Genomic DNA, 15,719 nt, shown 5'->3' on the forward strand with positions numbered 1-15,719 from the left:
TGTGTTTGTGTGTTGATGTTGATTTATACGGAAGAAAATTAAAACCACAATGACCAAAGGTTAGTCAACAATCAATCCATACCGTTAATGAATTAATTAATCAAACAAAAAGAAAAAAAGGAAAAAAAATCTCCAAAACAAAGAGAAGAAAACTAATAATCAAAGTGTAAGTGGTGTGCAAAATGGCAAAACAAGAGGAAGTAGAATAATAAATAGTATCTGAAATTACCATATTCTAATCCGTGGTCGTAAAACTGGCCTAAAATGTACAGAAACGAATGTAGGTTTTTGGTTGTTGAATAGTTTAAACATTACACAGGTGACGAAAGAAATAGGGAAATAGAGAAAGAGAGATACAGACAGAGAGATAAGTTGAGTTCAAGCAGAGGATAAAGATTCGAATTGCATTTTGGACGACGACAAAGAGCAGAAGACAGTTTGAAGGGAGAGTTGTAAATATCAGTAAAATGTAGAGAAATATAAAAAAAGAGATTTTGTCAGATAATTACAGTGGAACAACTGATCGAGTCTGATCTTATGATTTGTACAATCGAACCGAAAAATAGATAAATAAAAACAGTAACATGATGTGTTTGTAAAAGATCAGGGAGTAAATGAGCATGTTTTCCCGAAATTTATAGCACAGATATCAAATTCTTGTTACTAGAGTTTACTGTGAATGAGATTTGGTAAGGGAAATGGCTTTATGTCTCTACTGCAAGGGACTTCATTATTTCTAGAAATAGCAGAAAGAAGAAAACACGCTCCGAGTGGACTTTCTAGGAGATTAGGGGATCATTCTAAACGGTGCCACAAACGCTGGGGGAAATCGTGCTCGAATCTACTGGCTACCAAACATAACATCTACGAAACCAATCCAATCGATCATCATCAAATCGAGGATCGGCATAGGGGCGCATAGGAGAGCATGGTTCACAAAGCAACATGGTGACTGGCGAAGAAAGGGAAACCAAACTAAGGCAAAATTGTACTAACAGTACCAAACAAAAACACAGGGTTTTGTTCTGTCTCTCTAACCCAGCTCAATATTTCTCTCGCCGCTAATACAATACTGTACGGAGGGGTATGTTTGGTCGCCTTTGCTGCTGGCAGCATTACTTACTTGATTGTGGCGGCAGCCGGTGGATTGGTGTCGTATCGTACCGCCAGGGCACGATTGTCCTGCGTCGGGGTTCCCGGGTTGGAGCCTTTCTTCTTCAGCGCAGACTTCAATGGCACCGCGTTAATGTTCGGTTCCTTGGCCGGGATCTCGTCGATACGGTTCGTGTCAATGTTGGGGTTCGGCTGGGACATCGGGTACATGTAGTCTTCGTCTGAATCGATCTCCTCTTGATCATTGTTTTCATGATCTGCAATGTTCCAGCCAGGGGTAAACAGGGAATATATTATTACATTAGTTTCTATAGGGCAAAGGAGAGGAACGACCATGGATGATCAATGTGGGAAAGAATGGACTTTATACCTTTATTTGACTGAACGTTATATTTCATTGACTGCAGATAGATGCACGAAGCATTATCATAAGAATATCCCAAATAAAACAACTCCCAACGCTATTCATAGCGCTACTTGGAGTGTTGATAATGAAGGATTATTAGGTATAATACTCTACAAATCAACAACATTGATAAAACCATCCTTGCAGGTTTCACATTGTGTCTAGCTTTCATCGTAAATAAATCAAAGCATAAAACCATCCTTGCAGGTTTCACATTGTGTCTAGCTTTCATCGTAAATAAATATTCATTCATGTGATAAAGCCGATTGGAATTCCAAACCCAATGCATTTCCCTACCGTCCCAATAATGTATTTAATTGGCATACATCTCTCATTGTTAAAGGGATCGTTTTTCACGGGCAAACGAGATTATGACAACATTAGAAAACCATCTGCCACTCATCAACCGTGGCCCGTTTTTTGTCCCATGCTCTTTGATTTCTATTTGGCTGTTCACGAGTAGCGGGTTTAATAGGGATTAAATGTACGATGTCGTAATGGGATATGGAGGTCGAAAATATTCACATCATCAGCACCAACACATGCCAACATATAGAAAGTTAATGACGACAGCATTTCAAAATCTGGCAAAGAAACCGTTTCATTCCTTTTTCTGCTTTGAGCCGAGGCAAGATTGACGTAGCGATAAACGCAACCATTGCCGTTGAAATGCCGTTTGAATGTTTCACGGTTTCGTGTTTTTCCCCAATCCCATGTTCTGCTCATTTCATTCAGAAAATGGTCTTTTTCTACATAGAAAACAGACACACCAAGTAGCTCATTCCATCCGCCAAACCCTCTGCTATAGCTAACACTGCTTCATCTCCCTCGCGGGAACCGGTTCATTCATTGAGCCACTCCCACTCCGGTTGTTTTACTTGGAGCGCATTTCCCGGAGGAAAATTAAAAATAATAAACCCTCGTGCACTGTGCCGGCCGCGCAAAAAAGGAGCAAATCGTTGCAAAACACGATGCTGCTGCTGCTCACCACGCGCAAAAATTGCCAAAACAACTCTTCCGCAACGGCCGGAAGTGGAAGCTGCTCATCGGCGAGTTCGGCGGGAGTGAAGAAGTAAAGCAAGTGAGGTAACAAAATGGAAGGATCTGGCATCTGTGTAATGAAAAAAAAAAACTTACATTCCCTTTCCCAGTGCATCCATTGGGCAAAATACATTTATTAGTGTGTCTGGTGAACCTGATTAGCAGCAGATTCACACACACACGGACACAGCATACAAAGCGGCAGTCTATATGGGATGGTACGGTGGTGCGCGATTTCGTTGCCACCTGTTTTCGGAGCGCTCTGGGAAAGGAAAGGGTCTGGATTGTCAGCTGTTGCTGCGTTACTGCTCCTGCTGCGGTTACACGTTACCATCCGTCAGCTTAAACTCAACCCTCGTAGCCCGGTAGCGGTGTAACGATGAAGTATAATTATAAGCGAGCCGCTGTGGGGCATTTTGCTTCGTGACGGTTACACCGGTTTCGTCCGTTTCGCGCTACCGTAAGCCAGAGAACAGCCCGTCATAAGCCAATGAGCGGCGAAAATTGTGGCGGGCGTAAGCAAGGGTGTTGGATTGAAATTTGCAACTTCTTCGCACGCGAGACGCGGGTGGGCGGCGGTATGTTTCGATGTACGGGTTGTTAGTGCGTCAGTCGCAAAGATAAGCAACAGGAGAACACGCACACACACTAACCGGACAAGTTTCTCATCACACTCAAACCGAGCGTCGTAAGCTTAGCTTGGGGGAGGCCGCGGAACGGGTTGCGGCAACCTCTTTCAACACACTGACGTCGATGGTTTATTTTCAAACCCGGGGTGGGTTTAATTTTTACCTATTAGTTATTTTTCTTCTCCACTCGCTTGGAGCATAACCTTTAATTGCAAGGAATCAAATACGGGGAATCGTAAAATTGTTTCAATCAAATGCTTCAGATCGTAAGATTACTTACGTCAGTATGGACAATAACACAAGTAACCTATTTATTCATTTAACTCCAATGTGCTGTGTGCACAACAGCAGTTTGTTTATGTGCAGCATTTAAGGGTTAACGCATTCCACAGTAACCACTTTTCTACGGTCGACACGCTTACACCCCCACAAACATCCTGTTGCATAACTTACAAAAAAGCACACAAAACAGATCGCTCATAAGCAGTGGGGCAAAGTGACGAAACCAAAACACGAGTCCAGCCTATATTGGTGAAAGGACAAAAAGAAAAATGAACGTAACCGGAAACGCGCACGCCACGATCGCGTTCGTTTTGTTTATAAGCTGCTCAGGTTTTCAAAATTTGGCTTACAAATACATACATTATACAGCAGCATTTAACTACCGCGTAAGAACAGTCTAAAAAACGTCGAAACTATCAAGTCGGCTTTATCTGGAGGTAAGTGTCTGCTATACTCGTCAATCATCTAAATCACGTTGAATTTGGCTGTATTTTCTAACGCCCTTGGACGACGAAAACTTTAACACAATCACACTTGTACCGCCACAGTAAATACATGTTTAAGCCATTCTTCGTAAATGCATTCAAGCCCGCTTTCAAGCATTAACAATGGCATCAATACAAGAGCTGCATTTAGAGACAGTGTTGCCTGCGGCTAAAGCAATCACTGCAAGGGTGCATGCTGCAGTGCGCGTTAGTGTCGATAAAAGCGTTAGAGTGTCGTGCAGTTTGTGTGTGTTCATTTTTGTTAATTTCATTTGCAGGATGATATTGAAGCAGAGCACACACACACACGTACACAGATTGGAGAGGAAGGTGTACAAGAGTGAAAGATGGCGGTGCTATTTCGTGCTTTAAATGTTATCATTTTTGCACACCTAAAAAAGCTTTTTAGTTTACAGCACTAAGGCACAGTAGGTGAGCGAGTGTGCGCGTTTGTCAAGAGTGCCATTTATCGGCATTTTAGAAGCGTTGTTTCTAACGTTCTAACGTGGTTCCCAGTAAGCGTCCCGAATTTCCCTGAAATCTAACATTTTACTTTTTTGAAAAGTGGCAAGACGTTCTAATAACCCAGCTATTATGGTGACACTGCTAGTTCTCTATATCGGCTTGCATCGCTATTACTTACCGTCGTAGTCGTAATCGTTCATATCTAACGGTATAAGGTTACTCATAATACTACTATTGCTACTAGTGGAATGCACATTCGGTGGTTGGCCTCCGCCCGCGATGCCACCACCGCCACCACTGCTACTGCTACCGCCGCCGCCGCCACCGCTACTGCCTCCCATGCTTACGCCACCCGCGCTGGAACCGTGCGAGCGCGTCCCGGCCAGCGTTGGGCTGGGCGTGGAGAACATGGGCGGCGGTGGGATGGGACCAATCTCCGACACCGGAATCGGCGGTTCCGGCAGCTCCGACAGCACGATATGATTAGGCAGCCCATGGTGCCCCCCGTGGGTATGCCCGTGGCCACCGCCATGCTGCCCGTGCTGCTGGGCCAGCTGCTGGGCCTGCTGCTGCGCCTGGTGGTGCTGCTGGAGCTGCTGCTGCAGCGCCTGGTGGTGGTGCTGCGCCTGGAGAGATTGCGTTTGCTGCTGCATCTGATGGTGCTGCAGCTGATGCTGCTGCTGTTGGCCGTCATTGGCCGGCGGTGGTGTTTTCCTTTGATTATCTTGAACTGCTTGAGCAAAAAATATAGAAACGAGAGAGAGAGAGAGAGAGAGAGAGAGAGAGAAAAAGAGGTATTAATTGTACACGTTTGAGATAGCGCAACGGAGCTAGTCGAGAGTATTAAGAATTCGTAAAGTTTTGCACGACTCGATATGTATTGCTTTGCCGCTCTTTGTGACAGTTGGGGAATTCTGTTTATGAGCAAGAGTAAAAACAAGACATAGACATTAACTGGCAACATAATCAAAACTTTAATCACCACACTACACACAAAATGGAACATTTGCACATGACCAACACGCTTTTTGGACTTTATTGCAGGGAAGAAAAAAAGTAATATTATTATATTAAAACAGTATATACTTAACAAATTGTACAAATGGAGCGTAAAACAAGTGTCATTAAATCATCAAAAATAAATGTAAAAATGTTCAACAAAAATCATTTATACTCCATTTACCATGAATTATGATGGTTTAGAAAATTGCTTAATTACATGATTATTTTTCCAAATAAAAATACAATTACATCACACATTTGTATACACTTATGTTCAAGATTTTCCAACGCGCGTCTGTTTGTGTCTACCCATTCCCTTAAGAAGCGGACTAAAGAAGAAGCGGCCCAAAACAAAAGTTGCCCGATCATACTTACAACCATCGCCATGATAGCAGACGATCCGGCGCGTCAGCTTGGACGGGCCCAAGCTGTTCGGACGCTCCGGCTTGGTAAGCGGCTGATGTTGTTGCGACACCATTGCATAGCCAGCACTGTTTCCACCACCACCACCACCGTTACTTTGTCCGATGCCACTACTGTTGCCACCATCAGGTGTTGCTGAATGTCCCGAGCCGGAACTACCGGACGAATGACCAGCGCTAGCACTGGAGGACGAAGTGCTGATGCTGCCACCACCACCGCTATCGTGATGATGACGGCTGTCAAACTTATCCTTGCGCGTTTCTGCGATCGTATGTGTGTGTTTGTGTCAGACAGTCAGGAAGGAATAGTTTTGCAGCAGCAGCAGCAACAAGATGACACGCGACGACAACGCCAGAGTCATGGGTGTTAGAGTGTGTGTAGTGAGAGTTTGTGTGGTCGAAAAAGCACAGTGGACACAGAGCAGCGTGACAAAGCGTTACAGGTGGGTGGAGGAAGGTGTCATCGTATCACAATTGTGCGGTAAAGCAGGTAATGGCGTTTTGCAGCAACCGATTGATTGGTGGATTGGTTTTCCACGGTTTCCACGTTTGTGTGTGAGGCGTGCGCGCAATAACGTGTGTCAACATTGTTCGTTCGTTTATCCCGAGATGAGGGGGGTGGTGCAACCACGTTAGTTCGGCAAAAAAGAGAGGAAAAGAAAAACCATACTCAACTCGTGTGTCGGCACAGGAAGCACCGGAATGGGTGTGCGCATGATGATGGGTGGCGGCAGGGAAAGTTTCGCGTGAATTGGGTTGAATGAACAATATGGGTGGACACAATGGAAAATGCATTCAGTGAACAGTGAATAATGAGCAAGCAATCGAAATGTGGAAAAATGAGGTTAACGTTCATCCATTCGAACTGCGCTTGTAAGCGTTGGTGATGGAACAGATGGACGGGTGTTATTTACAGACTGATGCACTTTGATGCTTTGAACTCACGATGCAGCTGTATTTAGTGATTCGCATTTGGTGGTGAAAATAGTACAAGCTATTACTTTCTATTTCTATTCTAAGGGTAGCAATCATTCTTAGGAAGCATTTTATGTTTATATTATTAGTTGCCTAAGTTTTCTATCCACTAATGCTATTATTCAACGTAGATGCTATTTCAGAAAAATATCTAAATCATCCTTCTAACAATGCATCATAACAAGTTTTAAAAAACATACAAATAATAAGAATAAATCAAATCTATTTCAAAACCCAAAGTCTGAGGATCTGACACTTAATGTATCTTAGTATATGAAAGTTACCGTGGCCTTTCAGTCTTATAATCACAAAAAGATCTTCTTGGTCGTAGTAGCAATATGTCTTCGGTTATAGACATCATAAGGACAGAGGTTGGTAAAACGGTTGGCACATGATTGAGCACAAAACCGTGAGTCGTTGTGGACACTCGAGCAGTAAACAAAGCCCGCAAACGGTTATGGCACCTTAAACGTAAAGCATAATCGATCGAGATTTTTATGGAAAACAATAAAAAATCTCCCCCTTGCAATCAAACCTATCTTCCTCTAATCTCTTGTTGAGTCAATCGCATGAATCGATCTTAAACTGACCTTTTTATCGGCTATCGTCGTAGTAAATACTAACGAGAATGGCGAAGCGTTTCGTTTCACAAGTGATTCACACGAGCTACTACATTTGATTGTAGGTAGAGGTAGACTGTTATGCTCATAAAATTGTCGCTTGCGAAATACACATTTGCGAACGAAACATCGCAACACACACTCACGTACAGGTCCTTCACACGTAACGTGATGATGCTAAATGTGAAAGTTTTTCACCCCCAGAGCGGTGTATGCGCACGTGTACGCATGGAAGTTGCGACAAACATTAATAAACAACACAACCACGTTGACATGTTCTTGAGACATTCTTGGTTCCGTTTTTTTTTCTCCCACAATTATAATTACCCACTCTGTGTACTAAACAGAGGCACTTTTCTAACTTTTCCCCATTTACGGTGTCGTGCGCTGACGCATGACAACGATGGTGTGTGAAATGTTGGCTTATTTTATTAGTTGGTGGTGTGGGTTCGTAAAGTTTTGTTGTAGTTTAGGTTCAGAAATTGCAGCTCAATACACTGCATGCATTGGGGGGGTTGGACTGCTTGACTGTGTGCCTGGGGCAATGGCCAAAACGGGTCAAAACATTGGCGGCACGTGTGAACGATGTTTTGGTCCACTACTTATGAGCTCACACACGGTGTCATGATCTGTCACTGCTTACGATTCTTATTTTCATAAAGAAAGCACCGCCGAAGAGATTTACCATCGTTTTCACCCTCCTCTGTGTCTCGTGTGTTGTTTTTAATAGTCTAATTATACCGCACTCGAAACCGGTCGGGTAATTAGTGTCTGGCTCGGTTTTCGTCAGCATGCGATTGCTGGCGAGCCTTGCCTTTGGACTCAAGAATGCGGCCAAAAATGTGAGCCCCTGTGTTTACATCGATGAATCGGGATGATGGCAGCGTGTTTTGTTTTATTTTATTAAATTTTATTTTTAAATATTCGCGCAGCGTCTCCGGAAACTTGTATTCCTCCACAAATTCCAATTGACATTTTCACTAATTAAGGAAAATTTAAATTAAAAGACCAGCAGGTCAGCAGGATGTTTGCGAATGTTTGAGCAAAGGAAATGCAAGATAAACTTTCTGCCTCACACTTTTAACGAAGGAAAACACCCCTTCAGTGGCGAAGAAAAGGTTACATCTGGCCGTGAGGCTGAATAAACATTTGTTTATTTACACTGAACCTTGAACCTGAAAGCGTGTAATATACAGCTTCATGGTCATCGAATTATTTTGTTTTCAAAAATGTGCGATCGAAATAAATAGTCAGAAGAAAATAGTAGAGCAGTTTCTACCATATAGAATAATATATTTTTGTAAACGGAGGCACATGGTGAAGCTTTCAAAGCACGCTCGAGAGCCGTCGCTAAACATAACATTTGTATTTGCTTTATTTATAGCAGTGGCGTTTCCGTATCTGACTTCCTAATTTGCATACATTTTAGCACTCATAACAATACATCACGCACGTATGAGACGCCGGTCCATAGTACCAGGGGACACATATATGCATATTTTATGTTCACCACAAGTTTCGATGCATGCCATCGGCAGATCAAAAGGACAAAATAGTAAACATAACACAGCACAGCACAGGACAGCACACACACCCACATAGAGAAAGAGTGAAAGAGAATGTGCTCTTATAGGAACAAGCATACATAACATATTTCATTGCGACGGTGTCTAGCCGAAGGGACACCCCGAAACAGATGATATACGTTCAATCGAAAACCGCACAAAGGATACCAGGGTTTGATAAACCGGTGCGCGTGTATTTGCAAGACGATGTAAAGGCCATTAAAACAATGTCACTTACTGCTGGCACACGGGGTTTTGCGTTTTTTTGTAGTGTCAAAAGTTATTTTATTTGCCCCCCATTTGCCTGGCTTTATCCACCCTTCGTGTAAATACTGCTAAACTGCCGAAACATGCTGACGGTGCTGTGCTATCGATTATGTACGGCAGCCACGAATGGCAGGAGATATGGTTTGCGTATAAGCCGTTGTTACACACGCAATAGTGTCCTATAATCGTATGGCAACGGGGATATCTCGACACGGATGACCATTTCAGTGTCATTGTCAATGTCAGGGGCTCGGGGGTTCAGCAGTAAACCCAAGGCTCGGCGGCTCGTGTGCTGTGGGGAGAGATCGTTGCGAAATGACTGGGGTTCGTATATTTTGTTGGTTTGCCGCCAAATGCTAATACACGTATAAGTATGCACATATTGCGTTTTCGCCTTGACTTTGCTTTTCCACCGCACCGGGATCTTCACTTTCCTTGAGCTTGAAGTGTCAGGTTGTCAATTGTCTCCGAGTTTTACTTTTTGGCAAATGCAATGATGTGCCGTTTGTCTGAGGTTAGGCACAGTGGGAAGCACTCACACAACCTAGTCACACAACCAACATCAACAGATGCCGAAAGTGAAAAATGCCCCGACAAGAAGAGTTACGGCACAAACGGCAAACACGGTGCTCTTTCAAACGTATTTTTGCTGTCACTATTTATGAAACGTTACCCCGCTTATCGAACGTGTGCGGACGTATTTATTATACCCCTTGTTTTATCGCTTTCGGTTTCCCTCCCGTTGCAGCTCCTGCGGGCCGTGTTGTGATGTAACCAAGCGCTCCAGACGGATCGATTAACGTTTCATCCCATAAATAAGTGAAATGTTTATTCATTAGCCTACCCCGCCCTGGCAAACGGCGAAACGATGGGAAATCGATGTGAACAAATACATTTATTCGGCAGCGGGAACCCGCACACAGTTCAAAGGTGAAGTGTGAAGTGTGTGCATGGCGTTGGAGGGAGAGGCAGTGAATTGGGGGTGCTTAAATGTTGTCGCAAAATTGATTCCTGACGCCACGTGCCAACAGCGTCCACGGGACCAGCCAATCCAGCTGATGAATATTTATGAAAAATGTTCAACGGACGGTGGTGGTGGTGGAGACGCACACGCTGGACACAGCAGCACGGCCGATGAATTTGAGTATAATGCAGTGTTTACGTAGAGATATTTGTATTTACACGAGCACAGCAACAAAAAAAGGTGTAACATAATATGATAATGCGTTTTACATTTCCCCAATTGGTTGAAGTTCATACCGAGCATATAGATATAAAATAAATGTGTAATGTGCAACAGTGATAGTATAGATGATGAGCACCGTACACTCGAAAAATTAATATGCTAGGTTATTTTATTGTACAATTTATTACCCTTGAAGCATATCTTTTTTATGTTTTTCAAGTGTTCAAGAGGTTTTACGAGTGGTCGCAATGTTGCAATTTAAATTAGCGTATACAAAACCTTTCTCTACTTCAAACACACACAAGCGCATCATAAAATGCTCGGTTTAGTTTGGTACTTTACCTTGAACTAAATGCTGAAGTGTAATAAATTATGAAACACTACAGCTGGTGCTCAGCACAAACTCTGCCCCCAAAAACTGTGCAACTTTAAATTGCATTGCAATATTTAGTTTGGTTTCGAAAGGCAAACACAAATGTAACAGCTGGAACAGGCGCACCAAAATGCTCGCTGTGTTGTCAGTGGCGGTGGTTGAGTGCAGAAAATTGAATGTTTTATGCTCTGCAACCGTGAATGTGAAAATTACCTGTCACTACCGATATGTTTGCTAATAATTAATGTCAATATTTATTAGACGATCCCGAATGTTTGCAGCACGGTAATGTTTGTTGAGCGCATTGCATTTAGAGAAAACACTAGTTTATTTAGCCTATTGGCAAAGTTCACATTACATTATTGGATTTATGTTTGTAAATAAAATGGGAAATTGCTTTTGTGCGTAAGTATGTAACTGTTTGTACAATTAGATAGAAACCCTATTCAAGCTAGCAGCAACCATGGAACAAAAGAAACAAATCGAAGAGCAAATTAATAAAAATATTTCATTTCAAAAAGCAAAATTAAATGTTTTCTTGAAGAAATAAAAATTGGCGTGCCTGCAAAACGGTTCAACGAATTGAATGTGTTGTGCAATACTTTCGTACTCGTAGCATGAGGTTAACGAACGAAACGGTTCCCGCACAATTGAATCAATTAAGCGAAACTCATCGGAACAGTCGGCTCTCGAAGCATAAAAATAAAGATTCGAACAAGTGGCACATTGCGGGTTAAAATAAATCGAATAGCATCGGAATGTTGCCACCAACACGAAACCGTAGCCACACCACAACATTGAGGTCAATCAATCAAGCATCAACAGGCGGCGGTGGACCGGTGAGTGCGTGAATTATTCATTCACTTACAAACGAGTTTATGTAACCGATTAGATTCGTTGCTGTAGACGACCATTTGTACTGTTTTTATATGCCTGGTCTGGTGAGTTTGTCACGCTTTAATCTTGCATTCACAGTTGTGAGACATTTTAGCAAATTCTCTTCGCACAATTTCCAAGAATAATCCCAAATTCATTACCACACACGTTGATTGCCAATTGAGTCTAACACACCTGCTGCATTGCGAACTTTGATCACCGATCAGTGTATTTGGAAAACTGCCAAAATTGAATGCTAAACACACGCAGCTATGCTTTCACATTTAGCTTCGTATACGCTTAAACCGTGCAACTTTAAAGGTATGCTGTGAACCGTCCCACCCGAATGACAGCTCATCACACGCTGAAAGTGGTGCTGGCTAAATATGGTCCACGGTTAGAAGCTACCCGACGAGACTGAAACACTCGGTCCGCTAGGAAAATAGGGGGCCCGGGTAAGGTTAATGGTAGCTGACAGCTGGATGCAACATTTACACCGTAAAGTAGCCCGTCAGATGAAAATGAAACAATTACCACTTCCCGTGCCATCCAGGAGGAGGAGGAGGAGGAGGGTGTGGCACAAGAAATGGCACAGATTGCCACAAGGCGCAACTGCTACCTGGAAGGAATTTTTAGATCAGCAAACATCGCAACGCAACGGCAACGATGGAGACGCCCGGTGGATCGTGGAAGGTTGCTTTCCGAGTGGATGGAATTTCTACGAAATATTTCAATGAAATAATTCTTCGAATACAACGCTACACTGTATCGAACCGTTTTGTTAAAATAACCGGGTACGAGTTATCTTTAAAAGCGCCTGTTGATGTAAAAACTGTTAAAACGGAGCAGCTAATCTGTCAAATGAGGGTTTCTACTTTGACGTAAGCGCAATAATAGTTGCGTTAAAGCAGTGTTTACGCTGGTGCGGGTTGCGCTGAAGAACAGCTTTAATGCGCTCGAGTGCAACATAAACAGCAATCAAATAGAGTAGAAATCATTTTGTTATTTTGCTTCTCGCGTAAAGCAAATAGTACGCCGCGACGGTGCACAGTTTATTCAACTGGCGCGCGATAGGGGCGTTGCCCGTTTGTTTATCGCCGTGGAATGGTATAGTGCATTGGCTGGCAGAATGTGCAAATAGCAGCAGGGGCCGGTAAGCGATCGCAGACAAGAATGTTTAAATATTGCGTTCGGATGCTACTCTCCCCCACCTCACATCGCCCGCCCGCACATTCTGTGAAATGTGAATTTTGCAAGCGGTCGTTTTTTACATCGTACCGTTTTGGATTACTTTCAAGAGAAGAGGATTGAGAAGCATGTATGTGCATTATTGGGATGGTGCCGAGATCGTTAAGTTTCATGCCAGTTAAAGGGATTGCGGTTCGTACAATTATTTGCCACAGATAATGGATTAGGAGTTGATTTAGACAGTATATGTCTTGGGAGAATATACATAAACGTAGGTATTAGTTATGGATCAGAGATATAGATCACAGAAAATTATAATTGTTCTTCTACTCGAATTTAGTTGATTCGTAAAATAATAACACCAATTTCTCGTCTCATAACGTCTGAACATTGAAAAGGCTCTCTAACGTCCAGAAATTCTAGAACGACAAATTGTGCCTGAAAGTATTTGCTATATTTCGTGTGATAAGCTTTTACCAAGAATACATATATCGTTAGCCCCAAGTTCGTTGTTATCCTCAATTATTGCCCCAATAAACCGTAAGTGGAGAAAAGTTGTGATCATCAAGGGCAAGCTTTCTTCAAACAAAACTGTAAAATGCTTCTTCGCAAGCGCACATAAAACCCTCCCCAACCTCAGAAACATTGATTTATTGGAGACTAATTTTCAATCCGTAATTCCATTGACTGACTCCGTCAACGTGAATGAATTCCAAATTAACTCATAAATTTGCTGAAGGAAATTTCGCCCGACATGCCATCGGGAAAGCGCACAAAAAACAATGATTGGCAGACCCGCCACTGGGTCCTTGTAAAAAGAAAAGAAAAACACACACACATACATAAAACAACGACAGAAACAAACTCACGAAAATGAAAACCGTCTGTTCCCTAACCCAAAAATCCGTTCTTTACAACGCGAAGGAACGGGAACTCGCTGGCGTGGTTTGGGGCGATTTCTTTTAATGCTCCCCCCCTCCCCCAATGCCGATAAATTAACTGCCGAGCCGAGGTTCTGAAACTGAACGCCGGAAGTGAACCGTATGCTACCCACCACCACCATCATCGTCGTCGAGCGATTCGTGCTGCTTGATACAGTCGGTGTTACGACCGTACCAGTTAGCCAGCGAAAAGCGTCAGGCTTTTAGGAAAGGATCGCTAAAAAGGGACCGATGGCTTCTTGCTCAGTAAAAGTCGTCAATCGATACAGGTGAAAGGCTCATTGAGGGACGATTTTATTTTTTCCTTCGCTTTCCCCGTATGCTCAATCAAACAAACAGTCAATCTTGCCTTTTTTTCTACTTTAACCGGAAAGGGTTTGCACATACAACACGCTCTCTGTTGCTTGGTTGAACTATTTAAACGGTCAGGATTTCAAATCAAGATATCTTAAAACGTTCCGTGGTTGGGGTTGGGAGCGTTTAACAAAACGGGGTATGGAATTGCTACGATCAAGCAGATGAAACAATACTAATAACATCATCCCATAACGCGCTTTTCTATTCAAAAACAAAAACAAAGCGCCACTGTAAAAAGTACGCGATAAGAAGGTTGTAAATTGGCTCAGGAAGACGGATTTTGAATGAAATCGTTACCCATTCAGACGCGGCAAAGCTGTTCTGTGTTTATGGGTTGAGCGGAGCGCAGAGATCTTCGAGAGCTCCTTCACGCTTTTACATTGAATAGTCCTGTGAGGCGGCAGTTGTGGTAGTGATTTTGGCAGGCCCTCAAATAAAACCTATTTCCCTGCAGTACAAAAAGCTCCAGCCGTTGGGGCTTTATGTTGCCGAATGAAAGCCGGCATCCGGTGGGAGGCAGCTAGATAGAAATGTCTATGCTTTCTGCAACCGTCTTCTTTTTACGGTTGTGTTGTGATTTCACCATTTGCTGAATAGAACGGAACACGGTACGGTGGAGGGGGGTTCAGCTTACGAGCTCTTTCGCAAAAGCCTTCCATTCCATTAAGAAAGCGGTTCGGCGATACACACAGAATGGCCGTGCACGCCAAAGCCAGCCGAGCGTAAATATGTGTGTATTTTTCTTGTGTCGATGAAATAAAGGAAAGACAAACTAAACCGTCGAATAACAACCAAAACCGTGCTGAGTGTACATGTACGGTCTGATAACTTCGAATAAAAATCATGCCGAATCCTTCCCGCTAGGGCTGGGGGGCAAATGAATCACAAATGCGAACGTGTGTGCGAATGGGAATCGTACCAGCGGCAAGCGAATCGTGAAAGTGAGCATTTGTGTAAGAAAATGAAGTAATTTAATCATTTCTTTCAGTCTTCATTTGTGTGTGTGTGTGTGTGCGTCTTTGTACACTCCATGATTGATGAAAGTCGGATGAATGCACCACCTTCGGTTGGCATGCCTCCGCCATTTTACATTCGACTGGGTGCGCAGCATTTTTGGGGGTTTCACAGCGTAAAACTTATGGGCCACCAAAGTTTATTTGCCCCCGAAAACGGTCCACTTCTCTCTGCCTCTTGTTCTAGGCAGCATTGCAGCAACTCTCATCTGCGATGCTTCTTTCGCAGCCAACAATCGAAAGTTAGGCTCAAGTTTTCCCCTCGCTAAACAAAACTTTACTGCAGGAGCTTTCGCCAATAAATAAAACGAAACAACGAAATTATACGGCATCGCGTTCTTCGTTCTTTTTTTACCATTTCCCTTTTTGTGGAAATATACGTATATTTGTGTGTGTGTGTGTGTGTGTGTGTGTGTTGGTTTTTGTGTGTTTTCCACAAATAAATAACTAAACGTCACAAAATGCGCGAACAAAAAGGTTCTCTTTATCTCTTTCCCTTTCTCCCCCAATGTG

General features: G+C 43.0%; 1 protein-coding gene across 6 annotated transcripts in view; it reads right to left on the bottom strand.

The window, feature by feature from the left end:
* LOC120949413 (AF4/FMR2 family member lilli) overlaps window positions 1-15,719 on the bottom strand; it is a 138,204-nt gene that overhangs the window by 11,087 nt on the left and 111,398 nt on the right. For 4 of the 6 annotated variants that reach the window (XM_049606828.1, XM_049606831.1, XM_049606830.1 and 1 more), the window contains 3 exons: window positions 4,600-5,151; window positions 1,124-1,370; window positions 230-259 (listed from right to left, as the gene is read on the bottom strand). In XM_049606828.1, coding sequence (XP_049462785.1) covers window positions 230-259; window positions 1,124-1,370; window positions 4,600-5,151 — 829 coding nt within the window. The remainder of the gene's footprint in view (window positions 1-229; window positions 260-1,123; window positions 1,371-4,599; window positions 5,152-15,719) is intronic. The other 2 variants (XM_049606832.1, XM_049606829.1) reach the window with 2 other exon arrangements.

Source organism: Anopheles coluzzii, chromosome 2 (assembly GCF_943734685.1).
Source record: "Anopheles coluzzii chromosome 2, AcolN3, whole genome shotgun sequence".
NCBI classification, from domain to species: domain Eukaryota; kingdom Metazoa; phylum Arthropoda; class Insecta; order Diptera; family Culicidae; genus Anopheles; species Anopheles coluzzii.